Below are 11635 nucleotides of genomic sequence, written 5' to 3' on the forward strand. Positions count from 1 at the left end.
GAAGCCCTCGGCCTCCAGAAGGAAAATACAACGTCCCAATGATACGTCCGTCCGCCCCAGCCCATCAGCATTGGAAACAACCAATGCCTCCGCTCACAATCCCACGCGACTGAGGGTCTGAGTGAGGGAATCCAGGTCCTTGGCCGCATCAGCCATCCTGCTGGCGCGCAAGTCAATGGCCTGGCGCAGGGTCGCGAGCGCATTCGTCACGTTCTTGCCCAGGCGGAGCTGGATCTTGTCCTGGTCATTGGGCTGGCGGGTCATGGTGGTGCCAGCGGGCGCCTTGTTGTTGGCCTTGGACACGACAACGACAGCCTTGCCCATGGTACCGGCGACGTTCCTGGGGTGAGCCTTGCGGCGGTGGATCGTGGTCGGCATGTTGGGCGAGGCGCGCTCGGTCACGCCAGTAGCAGCCGCGGCGGTACGCTGAACGGCTTCCTTGTCCGAGGCGGCGTCGTCTTCGTCATATTCTTCATTGGTGAAGCGGGCCTCTTCTTCTTCGGATTCTTCGGATTCTTCATACTCAGACGACGAGCCCTCGACCTGCTGCGTCTTACCCCTCGTTGTGAGCAGCTGCCGGCCGGCCATGAGGGCTGAGAGAGGAGAAGAGACGGAGTGGCACTTACGCTGGGGGGGCTGAATTGCACAAATGTGTGGCTGGCGCAGTTCTTCTCTCCGGGACGGGCCAGCTTGCTGCATTGGCGTGATCGATCCCGCAGCCAGGACTGGCAGAGGATGCGTGACGAGAGGTCGACGACCATTGTGGTGGTAGTTGTGTCGTGATATTGCCCCTTTCTTGTTCTGGATTGGACTGGCTTGTGGATGGGAGGATTATGTGGGAAAAACGAATGGGCGTCTGGTATTTGTATCCAGAGCATGCTTGCATGGCATTGGGTGGTCTTGGTCGAGACATGGAAAGGAGGAGGCCGACACATCGGAGCGGGCCGACAAAAAGGAAGCCCATCAGGAAGCGGACGTGGTCGACCTAGTTTCTGGTGGTGGTGATTTCATGTCGGGCCGCCGAAATAGTGTCTCAGTAAACTCCCGACCCCCTTTCATCCATTCGCCGTCCCATACCTGCTCTCTGCTAATGTCCTGAGTCCAGGCGTCCGTCTCTCTTTGGGATAAAAGGTGGCCTCGCCCTCTGTCAAAATATCTGTCATTGCATTAACCAACCAACCAACCTCGTCTCTCTCTTTCACTTTCACCCCACGCACACATACGTACACACGTACATCATCACCACCACCATCCATCATGCAAAGCTCCCAGTGCCACGGTGCCACCACTAGGGGCCTGCGTTGCCGCAACATGACCAAAATGGGGTCCTTTTGCTACATCCATGTCTCCCAGGCCAAACCCCCACCAGCGACAACGACCATCACCTCCCCCGCCGGCAGCAGCGGCGGCAACGGCGACAGCATGGCCAAGATGCGTGCTGCGTTGGCCGCTGCCTTCAACATTGATGGTGATAACGGCTACAGCCAAGGCAATCTCTCGTCGGTGCCGATGACGGTGCCTGGCCTCAAAGCTGGCCGCCGTCCCAACAGCGCGGACGATGACAACAGCAAGAACCGTGCCGCTGCTGCCCAGTGCAGCTCCGACAATGTCGAATCGAGCGACGGCGATGAAGAGAAGGAGATTAAAGGAGAGCAGGGAGAAGGAGGAGACCGCTTCGCGCGTTGGCTTCACGCTGCTTCTCCGCCTTCTTCTCCTCCTTCCCATTCCTCTTCTTCTTCTCCCCATTCCTTTTCTTCTTCCTCAGTCCGAGGTGAGTACAGCATATCCAGTCTTGAGGCGCAACGAGATGCTCATTCTGACCCCCACTTGTGTCATCAGGCGCTTCTCCCCCTGCCGAGCCACCGACAGCCAGAAAGCCCAAGGCTGGAAGAGGCCTCGCCGCCACCGGCCCCGAACTTCTGTCGACGCCTCCAGTCCCCAACAAGTCGACGCACCCGATCCTTGGCAAGCTGAAGAAGAGCAGCAACCGCGGAGTAGCGGGAGAGCAGGGCGATGTCGTCCTGGCCAAGGAGCAGCCTGCTGCTGCTCAAGTGGTCAACACCACAAACACCATCCAGGACGAGCTGGATGACCTCGTCGTCCGCCTGGACGCGGTGAGCGGGCAATGCACCAAAGCCCACCCGGACAACGTTGCGTTGACGGCGCTGCTCTTGCAGTCAATCTCAATGCTCCGCATGCTGAAGGACGTGATTGGTTCGGGTGCTTAATCAATCATCCTGTGCTGACTGACCGTGGTTGTTTCTGGGGTGGGACGATGGGCGTCATGACGGATACGCGGACGGGCCAATAGGTTGCTGGATGACTGGCAGGACGGATGGATCTGTCGAAATGGAGGAAAACGGGACAATGGCATACATGTAGACCGACAGATTGCAATCGAGTCGACGCGGCGGGCAACTGGGAAATGGCGGTGGTGGCGACTAATGGGCGGCAGATGGATGAGTGGTTTCGTATTCTCATAGTCAGACAAAGCGTAGCAAATAGCGAAAAAGAGAAGGAAAAAAAAAATTGGGATGGCAATGTCGCGCTCAATCCAATTGATTCATGCGTCGACTTCAGAGGCGATTGATTACATAAGCGAGCTAGGTTTGTTTTTCTTGCCCAACGCGTCTTCTCTTGGACAAAACAAAACTCGCTTATGTAAACATTTGTTATCTATTTCTGCTTTCGTACCCCACTCTAGTGAACCTCTGGCTCAACAATCTCAACTCGACGCGACTCGACTTGTCCACCCCGACCAGAATCTCCATCGCACCATGTCTTCGACTCGACATGGACCAACTACCTACGGCAACCAATCATACCTAGTCCAATCGCCATCACCGTCGCCGATGCCGAACAACAGGGCCTGCATCACGTCGTCCTGGAGGTCTGTTTCGCCGGGATAGAGGTTTTGGAGAAGCTGGTCCAGCAACATCCTTCGGTGCTCCTCCTCACGACGTGGTCCTCGTCCTCCTCGTCCTCCTCCTCCTCCTTCTCCTCCTCGCCGTCCTTCTTGTCCAGTACGCGCCGAATGCGACTGCGCGGCAGCATCCACGTCAGACGCTCCAGCGTCAGAGTCTCCGTCGTCGACTTCATCTCGTCGGCAGCGTTTTGGCTGCTGCTTCTGCGTAGCGGCCCACCACCGCGCAATTGCTCGCTTGTCTCTCTCCGTCGGCTCGCGCAGGCTCCCGTCCCAGTCGGCTCTCAGCCATCGCTTCGTCCACGCTGGCCACACGCGCTCTTGAATCGGCTTGAACACCGTCGCCGTCTGTCCCGTCGTCGTCGTCATCGTCGTCATCCACCCCAGAGCCTTCGCAATCTTCGACTGCATGCACTCCTCGACAGCCGCTGCCACAGCAGCAACAAGAAGCCGAGAAACAAGGTCGTCGCCCTCGCCCTCGCCCTCCTCTTCATCCTCCTCCTCTTCGCCGCCGTGGACCAGCTCCCACGCCAGAGCTTCCAACTGCCCATACTGCTGCCGCCCGTCCCTCCTCACAATCTCAATGTCAACTTCGTACATGGCGGCCCATTGGCAAAAGAGCCTGAGGCACCGAGGACGGCGCTTGCTGGTGTCGCGTTTCGGCATGGATGGATGTCTGTTGCAACTGTATTGGCCTGCTTGCTTGCCAGCAGGGTCTTGCGGTTCTTGGATGTTTGCACAAAGTGGGGGGGGGGGGGGGGGCAGATAAGCAGGAAAGGCGACGATGGCAGGTTTGGACAATGACGAGACGAGCCAGGAGGAAATTGTGTCGTTTATCAAATCTGCCGCAACGGCCATGTCCGAAGGCTGTCGAGGGCGGCATTCCGACATGTCAAGGGACGTTTCAGCGGGTTCAGAATGGAAACCGACGGCACCCGTTTGTCTCGGAGCTCCGTCTGCATGCCCTTCTCCCTTTGACGTGCGAGTTCAAAGCGAGGGCTCCGAGACGTGATATTTGCTGGAGGATGCATCGTCGTCGTCATCTTTCCCGTTCTTCTGTTTGCCGCCTCACTGCCTTCCTTCTCCCCTTCCGCGTCTCTTTTGACATCAATATTGTCTGGGTATGTACAAAAGACACCCCGTTTGTCACGAGAGGAGAGAAAACTAATGTCCTGCTTCCTACATAGACGGCAAGGAACACACGACCATGTCGGCACGCGATCCGCTCGGCCAACACGCCATGTCCCTCGACGTGATCCGCGGCCTCCACGCGCGGTACGCGCAACTGAAGACGGAGTACCACAACCAAGTCACGGTGGCACTGGAGCTGCAGCAACAACTGGAGCAACATTGCGAGGGCCAGCAGCGGCGGGAGAGACCGGACTTGACGGCGCTGCAGGCGGCGCTGCAGCGTCACGCCGACGAGCACTGGCAGGCACTGCAGCAGAGCGTCGTCGAGCCGTTGCTCGCCCTGCAGCAACGCATCGAGGCTGAACAAGCCAAAGAAGCTGGGGCGGTCGAACGACGAGTCGGCGAGAGGCTCGACTCGGCCGCGGCGGAGCTGCAGCGTCACGCCGACGGGCACTGGCAGGCACTGCAGCAGCGCATCAAGGCTGAACAAGCCAACGAAGCTGGGGCGCTCGAACGACGAGTCGGCGAGAGGCTCGACGCGGCCGCGGCGGAGCTGCAAAGCAAGCATGCCGACCTGTTGAAGCTTTTGAGCAGCTTCTCGTCAGATCTTGCTCTGGGCAGACTGGCCGAGCTGGAGCAGAAGATGCACACAATCGAGAGATCCCTGGCCGCAGTGCCTGCGCAGGTCGAGGAGAGCGCGAAAGACATGGGAGTGAAGCTGGGTCAGGTGGAAGAGAGCTTGAATTCAATGGGTCACGAGGCGGAGCGCCAGTCCAGAATCCTGGTCAAATTAACCAAGGACATGGGCGAGCAGGCCGAGGTGCTTGGCAATACGTGGCGCCAGGAGTTCCAGAACAGGATCAACGCCTGCGAGGCTCAAAACAAAGCGTGCCAGACTCATATTGGCGCTTGTGAAAGGCAATGTGAAGAGTTGCGGAGCAAGATTGGCGCCTTTGAGGCCCAAAGCAAAGTCTACGAGAGCAAGTTTGACGCCTGGGAGACCCAAAATGCAGAGTTCCAAAGCCAATTTGATGCTTTGAAGCTGAGGGAGCCCAGGCCGTGCGAGGCGTCGTCGTCGCCAGCTGCCAGTGAGCAGTCCAAAGCCCCGAGCGCAGCAGTGAAGAAGGCGATAAGCGACGAGGCGAACAAAGTGCGGACGAGGTTGGAGAAGACGGTGGCTTCCAACAAGGACGAGCTGCAATCCAAAATCAACCAAGTCGAGAAGAGCCAGAAGAAGCTTTCGGACGACGTGGCGCGCGAGACGGCCGAGAGTGTTCAGAAGTTGATCCGCGGCAGCGATGAACGGATCCTCAACAAGGCCAAGGCGCAGGTCGAAGAGAAGCTCAAGAAGACGTTTGACGAGCGGCTCACCAAAATCGACGAAGCTTACCAGAAGAAGATTGATGCCTACGAGGCGCGACTTGCGGCGCTAGAATCTGGACTTTTGGGCGTCGGCCACGGCGGCAACATGAGCAGCCCAAGCAGTCCGGTGGAGCAGCACCACCACCAGAGACAGGGCCAGGCGTCGAGGCGGGCAAGGCGCATACAGGACCTCCTGGCAAATCACGCAGGCGGTAGCGCCAGCAACAATGAGCAAAGTCTGGACGAACGCGTCGACACGCTCATGTCCGACGTGAGCAGGCTGTACGACGTGGTGGGAGGCTTGAATGAGGACATGCATGAAGTGTATGACACGCTCATGTAGGGCTAGGTAGCAGGCAATCATGTGTCATCCGCTTGGTCACAGTGTGGGTTCTTTCCATGACGTGCTGAAATTTCTCTCTGCAGGGACGCTGGCTGTTGAAATTATGGGGCTCATGGCGAAGCGGGATGGGATGGGAAAGCAAGGGGGTGGGTTGGCCTCAACTCCTGAGCGTGTTGCATGTGTTGTGACAGACGCGCAATTCTCTTTGGCTGATGGCAAGATGGATCAAGTCAAGCGAACGTCTTATCTCATCCCATCTATCATCTTTTCACTAACACAACTATCTTGCCCAAGAATCGACTCAATTCAGCAGCAGCAGCAGCACATCAATCACTCATGTGGACCAGCTTCTCGAATTGCGCATTGTGTATTTCCAAGTGTGCAGACGGAAGAGACTGACTTGGGTGAGTCCATTGTGCTTTGCCAAATCCAAAGACTGAAAAGACTGACTAGGGTGAGTGGTAGCTACAGAAAGAAACATGACATGAACCAGATCGGCTCTCAGTTCAGCCCGGGCAGCGCGAAGACCATGCGACGAACGGGATAACGACCCAACAAGGCCATCGTCGGGTTCTGGCCCTCCTGCGCCGCGGCCCTAGCCGCTTCAAAGCACATGTCCTTTTCTTCGTCCGTCATGTGGTCCCAGTGGGCCAGGACATCAATTGTCTGCCTTCCCTCGTCGCTGCCATTGTGTGGGAAGAGGTCGAGCCTGGGGCCAGGCCCGTTGGCACGAGGTTCGTCGGTTTCGCCATCCCACCACGGATTCAGGAACCAGCGCTTCGTCCAATCCGGCCACTGGTACAGGTTTTCGAATCCCCGACGGACTTGTTCGAGCGTGGCCCTGTCAGATGGTGACGTTTGAATCAGCGACGGGCCGTGGTGGGGCAGCGAGAGAGAGAGAGAGAGAGAAGGAAATACCTGATGGCGTGGACCATGTCTACCATTATGGCGTCATTGAGACCCCGGTGAGCAGTGTACATCAACAGCTCCTTCTGGAGATTCTTGGAGCCGGCATCGTTGGGCTGCAGGGCCTGGGTCCACTTGTATCGCGCCGCGTATACCAGAAAGATTCGTCGGTCCTGGTCGGTCCAAGCTGGGGACTTGGTGCCCAAGTAAATGTGGTTTCCGAGGGCTTCGCGCCAGGTCTGCGGAGCGCGTTTGCAAGTCAGCAAGTGAGAAATCCAATCGGCCGTCGGGGTGCCCAACAAACGTACTTTCCTGAGCGCAGTGCCCGGGGAATGGGCCATTGGGTGTGGTGCGGGAGAGAGAGAGAATGGATGCCTGCGTAGAGGAAAACGACGAAGCGGAGAGGGAGGGAGATGGATAAGTAGGCCGCGTCGGACACTTGCATATGAGGAACGTCAACCTCTGAAACAAAGCACACCGGAACCCAACCTCGCTCGCGGAGAAGACGGGGCATTGCGATGCGGAAGCAGAACGCGGAACGGAGGACCCATGCTGCAAGACATTCAGAGAGACCGGAGCGAAAACTGCGTGGATGGATGGAGTGCAGTTCGCAGAGGAGTGGACGTCCCGTCGTTGTCGGCTGCGCACGTGCCTGAACCACTGCCCAACTACGACTTTGTCTCTGGAGGAACTCCATCAACATTTCTACTCTACCTTTTCGGACTGGACCGGCCACTGCCGATTCCCTGGTCCAGTCCGCAACAAGTTTTTCGGCTAGCGGTCTCTTGGTCCCTTGGACGGAAAGCCATGGCTTGGATCGACGCCTCCTTTGAGCATCAACGCAGACATGGTCTCGGAGGGACGACGCCGCGCTGTGGGAGCACGGGTGTTGGGACGTGGATTTCATTTTCCCCTGTCTATGACTGCCACACCGCGAAAGACGGGACGGATTAAAAGACTCATCCCAAGGCCAGCTCAACTGAACTAACCAACGCAAGAGCATCTTTCCTCTACATCCACAAGTCGCCGCAAGATGATGAAGACCAGGATGGGCAAGACCAGAGAGCCGCCAACCGTCCAGGCCTGCCTCGGCTGCCGGCGCTTGAAAATCCGCTGCGTCAATTCCAACGACTCTCGCTCCCCGTGTGACCGGTGCGTCGAGCGTCATCTCAAGTGCAAGTACAGAGCAATAGTATGGCTTCTCGTCCACGTTCCCATCTTCATGACACGCTGACCCGCCTCGCCTGTAGTATGTTAGGAGCACAACACCATCCGCAGATGAGCCTCCCGTTCAACAACGGCCACTGCCACCATCTCCTGTACAGCAGCAGCAGCAACGACCAGAACCACAGCAGCAGCAGACAGCTTTAGAAGATGTGGCCATTGGAGGAGACATGACAACAGGATACATCGACATTGATGTACATTCAGCCCCGGCCCTGTGTTCCCACAGATGACTGACTGACCACTTGCGCAAACGGCAGATGCTCCTCCCCGAAATCGACGGTGCGCTGTTCGACAAAGACGGCCTATGGATGGAATCAATCATGGTTGATTCCCATCAGTCCTGGCCCGTGGAATTCCTGCAGACTGCCGCTGCTGCACCGCTGGAACCCCTGGACGACCAAGGTTCCAGTTCACAGGCGACGCCACCGTCGTCAACTTGGTCCTCATCATCCTCCTCAGCCTCGGCCTCCTCCATGTCATGTTCATCGCCCTTCCCCCAGTCTACAATAACACTTCAACTAGACCCCCAGCCATCCGAGTCTAAGTCAATGATGATTGACTACGGCATCGACGGACAAGTAGAAGCAGTCATGGCCAATGCCATAATGCCCGAAATAGACGACGCGCTCCTTTTCGACCCCCTTCTCCATCTAGGGCAGCAGCAGCCGCAACACCGTGACGAGGATGTAGCAGTCCTGGCCGCGCTGACCAAGAGGATGCTGCACGAGCTTCAGATCATGTGCAATCGCGTACGTACACATAACACGTCCACCCACTCACCCACTCATTTCATTCCGAAGGGAAGGAAAAGCAAGCTAACCACTACTGTTACGCACTTCTAGAAGAGTATCGAATCATCACAGCTTAAATGGGTCGGGCTTTTTCTTAACGACTTTACTTAACTACCTACTTTATGTTTCTCTCCGTCTCTTTTACTTACCCTCTCTTTCCCTTATCCTCTCTCTCTCTCTAGTATAGTAATATAAGGGCTATCTACTTAACTATTATTTTTCCTCTCTATTCTTATACTAATTAGCGGCTAAAAAAAGAGAGGAATATAAGTAAAATTAATTATAGTATAATATTATAGAAGAACTAAGATAGAGAAAAGAAGAGAAAGTAAAAATTATATTTCTTTCTCTATATATATAAAATAAAATTAAGCTCTTAGTTTATAAACTATACTATAGAAGTTATAAAAGGCTATAATACTAACTACTATAAAGTATCTAAGAAAAAAAAGCTAAGAAAATAATTATTAAGAGCCTATAGACTAGAATAGACTAGAAGATCTACTATATAACTATAAAGAAAGAAGTATCTATAGAAATAGTAATAGTATTAGGTTTCTATACTCTAGCTTTCTATATATATCTATTGTTATAAAGATAGAGTATAAAGCTTAAGAGAAGTATAGTTATAGCTAGTCTAGATAATAAAAAGATAGGAAGAGAAGTAGATTATAGAGTAAATAAGGTTTTATATAGTAGATATGGTCTATTATAGCTTATGTATATAAGATTTAGTACTATAGTAGGTTAAATTAAGTATTAATAATAATATATTTAGAGTAGATATTAGATAAAACCTTATAAACTAAGGTTTTATCTATAAAGGGCTTTTTATATATTCTTACTTATATATATAGCCCTATTTAGGTCCTAGTTAGTAGCTACTAGGCCCTACCTCTATCCTTAACCTCTAGTAGGGTTTATTTATTTATTTATTTATTTAGTTTAACGTCCCTCTTAAGTCTAAGACTATAAGAGATGAGGATAGCTATCCTATAGTACATGTATAGCTTATTATACATATAATACCTATTAGGTTTAAACCTTATTAGGTATATATATATATATATATAGCGTTTCTGCTAAGTTTATTTTTAGTAGTTACGGTTTTATGTTTCGGGCCAAGCCCTTATAGGAAAATTACAAAATAAATGTTATAAGTAGGTAATAGTAAGTACTAAAAGAGTGTAAAGTTATAAAGGAAATGGTAAAGGATTAAAGGCTAGGGAGCATATATCTAATAATATATATATATATATATATATATATACACGCATGTATATATATAGTGTATATATATATATATGTCTCTCTAGCCTAGTCTTCTCTCTCTATATGCTACTATTTAGTAGCAATTTAAGTGTTTTTTATAAAAGCTAGTGTAGCCTTTATGTTTTCTTTCTTATAAAGTATTTTCATGCTTAGTAAGGAGCTAATCTCCTGCCTAAGGTCTTTTCTTTATTTCTTATACTCCTTATAAGATAGGAGAAGGTGTATTAGTATTTCTTTAGGACTTCTACACCTATATATGCTAGAATTTAACTTCTTAATACGTAATAGGTAGGATTTAAAGTAGCCATGTCCTATTTTTAGTTAATAGAAAGTAGAGGCTATCTTTCTTAGCGTGTCCACTAGGACCTAAAGCTTATAGCTAGGTTTATTATAAAAGGGACTATAATAGGAGTGTAAGGTAAGAGATTTAGCCTTAGCCTTATCTATTATTCCTTACTACTCCTATGTAATAGTCTCTCTTATTTTTAAGCCTACTACTACCATGGCTTTAGGGTAATTTTCTTACTCTCTATTAGTTGCTTCCTTTACTAAGGAATTAGCTAATTCATTACCATAAATTTCTATATAGCTAGGGACCCATTCTAAGGTAATAGAGGCCCCTTTAGACTTAGCTGTTTTAGCTGCCTCTATAGCCCTAATTTAGCAATCTTGCCCTAGAGAATTAGAAGGATTTATAATACGGTATATAGCAGCCTAATTATCTACATATATATAGTGTTTTTACCTAGTAGTTACGTTTCTACTAGCATATTTAAATGCCCTAGTAATAGCTTCTAGTTCCCCATTATATACTAAGTTATTAGTGCCTATATTTAGGTAACTAGACTTATTATTTTATGGGTTACTATTAAGTACTACTAGTCCTATTCCTATACCTTGCTCTCTAGTGTAACTAGAAGCATTAGTATATATAGAGGTAGTATATAGGCTTTTCCTTTAATTAGTAAGGAGTATATGCTTAGAATAAGCATCTTCCTTACTAAGAGGGCTAATCCTATAGGAGAATGGGATATCCTTACTCTAAGGTAGAAAGTAAAAGTATTTAATAGGTTCTAGCTGCCTATAGCCTATATTTATACTTTTTTATATTCTTTCTACCTAAGTAAGTCTATTAGACTTATTCTCTATAGTATTTAGTCTCTCTATCTCCTTAGGTATAGGATGAGTCCTTAGTAGCTTTAAGGTTCTAAGCGTATACTTTTTAATAGTAGCATTTAGTCTAACCTTAGTAGGTAGGATTCCTGCTTCTATTTCTATAGCAGTAATAGGACTAGTCTTAAAAACCCCTAGAATCTTACGTAGGGCAAGATTTTAAAGTGTTTCTAGAGGTCTAATAAGACTATCTCCTAAATTAGGCCTATACTATAATTAGCAGCTATAGTCCATTATACTAATAATGTAAGTTATATATAACTGCCTTATAGCATGAGGGCCTAGGCCTAAATTAATAGTAGTAAGTCTATTAAGCCGAAATAGAGCATTTCTTACTTTTAATACTAAAGTATTAACATGTTGTTTATACTTTAGATTATTATTAAAATAGATTCCTAACTAGCGGACAGTCTCTTTAGGCTATATTATACTAGAATTAGGTAATTCTAAAGTATAGTTTTTAGCCTTATTCTAGCTAGTAAAATGTATAAGTTCTATCTTAGATAA

At 50.4% G+C, this 11635-nt stretch overlaps 6 protein-coding genes across 6 annotated transcripts; 3 read left to right on the forward strand and 3 right to left on the reverse strand.

Annotated features, from left to right (window-relative positions):
• Positions 1-93: 93 nt before the first annotated feature.
• IWZ02DRAFT_437741 (uncharacterized protein) lies at positions 94-761 on the reverse strand (the record flags this gene model as incomplete). Its single annotated transcript, XM_066766656.1, has 2 exons — positions 94-573; positions 627-761. 2 exons carry the CDS (start codon positions 759-761, stop codon positions 94-96), a joined length of 615 nt encoding a protein of 204 aa, XP_066617702.1.
• A 496-nt stretch (positions 762-1257) lies between these two features.
• Positions 1258-2228, forward strand: IWZ02DRAFT_495166 (uncharacterized protein; the record flags this gene model as incomplete). The annotated part of the gene is made up of 2 exons (XM_066770111.1): positions 1258-1771; positions 1840-2228. The coding sequence occupies 2 exons, from the start codon at positions 1258-1260 to the stop codon at positions 2226-2228; spliced, it is 903 nt and encodes a 300-aa protein (XP_066617703.1).
• Positions 2229-2678: 450 nt separating this feature from the next.
• On the reverse strand, positions 2679-3675 carry IWZ02DRAFT_485956 (uncharacterized protein). Its single transcript, XM_066769236.1, has one exon. It carries the CDS (start codon positions 3587-3589, stop codon positions 2807-2809), a length of 783 nt encoding a protein of 260 aa, XP_066617704.1. The 5' UTR covers positions 3590-3675; the 3' UTR covers positions 2679-2806.
• A 646-nt stretch (positions 3676-4321) lies between these two features.
• IWZ02DRAFT_465782 (uncharacterized protein) lies at positions 4322-6121 on the forward strand. The gene is made up of 2 exons (XM_066768472.1): positions 4322-4370; positions 4404-6121. The coding sequence occupies exon 2, from the start codon at positions 4698-4700 to the stop codon at positions 5757-5759; it is 1062 nt and encodes a 353-aa protein (XP_066617705.1). The 5' UTR covers positions 4322-4370; positions 4404-4697; the 3' UTR covers positions 5760-6121.
• A 139-nt stretch (positions 6122-6260) lies between these two features.
• On the reverse strand, positions 6261-7006 carry IWZ02DRAFT_437745 (uncharacterized protein; the record flags this gene model as incomplete). Its single annotated transcript, XM_066766657.1, has 3 exons — positions 6261-6600; positions 6678-6904; positions 6974-7006. 3 exons carry the CDS (start codon positions 7004-7006, stop codon positions 6261-6263), a joined length of 600 nt encoding a protein of 199 aa, XP_066617706.1.
• A 565-nt stretch (positions 7007-7571) lies between these two features.
• On the forward strand, positions 7572-9012 carry IWZ02DRAFT_157111 (uncharacterized protein). Its single transcript, XM_066762015.1, has 3 exons — positions 7572-7857; positions 7916-8086; positions 8150-9012. The coding sequence occupies exons 1-3, from the start codon at positions 7699-7701 to the stop codon at positions 8732-8734; spliced, it is 915 nt and encodes a 304-aa protein (XP_066617707.1). The 5' UTR covers positions 7572-7698; the 3' UTR covers positions 8735-9012.
• The last annotated feature ends 2623 nt before the right edge of the window (positions 9013-11635 follow it).

The sequence above is a fragment of the Phyllosticta citriasiana genome (genome assembly GCF_038021145.1).
Source record: "Phyllosticta citriasiana strain CBS 120426 chromosome Unknown IWZ02scaffold_22, whole genome shotgun sequence".
Taxonomy (NCBI): domain Eukaryota; kingdom Fungi; phylum Ascomycota; class Dothideomycetes; order Botryosphaeriales; family Phyllostictaceae; genus Phyllosticta; species Phyllosticta citriasiana.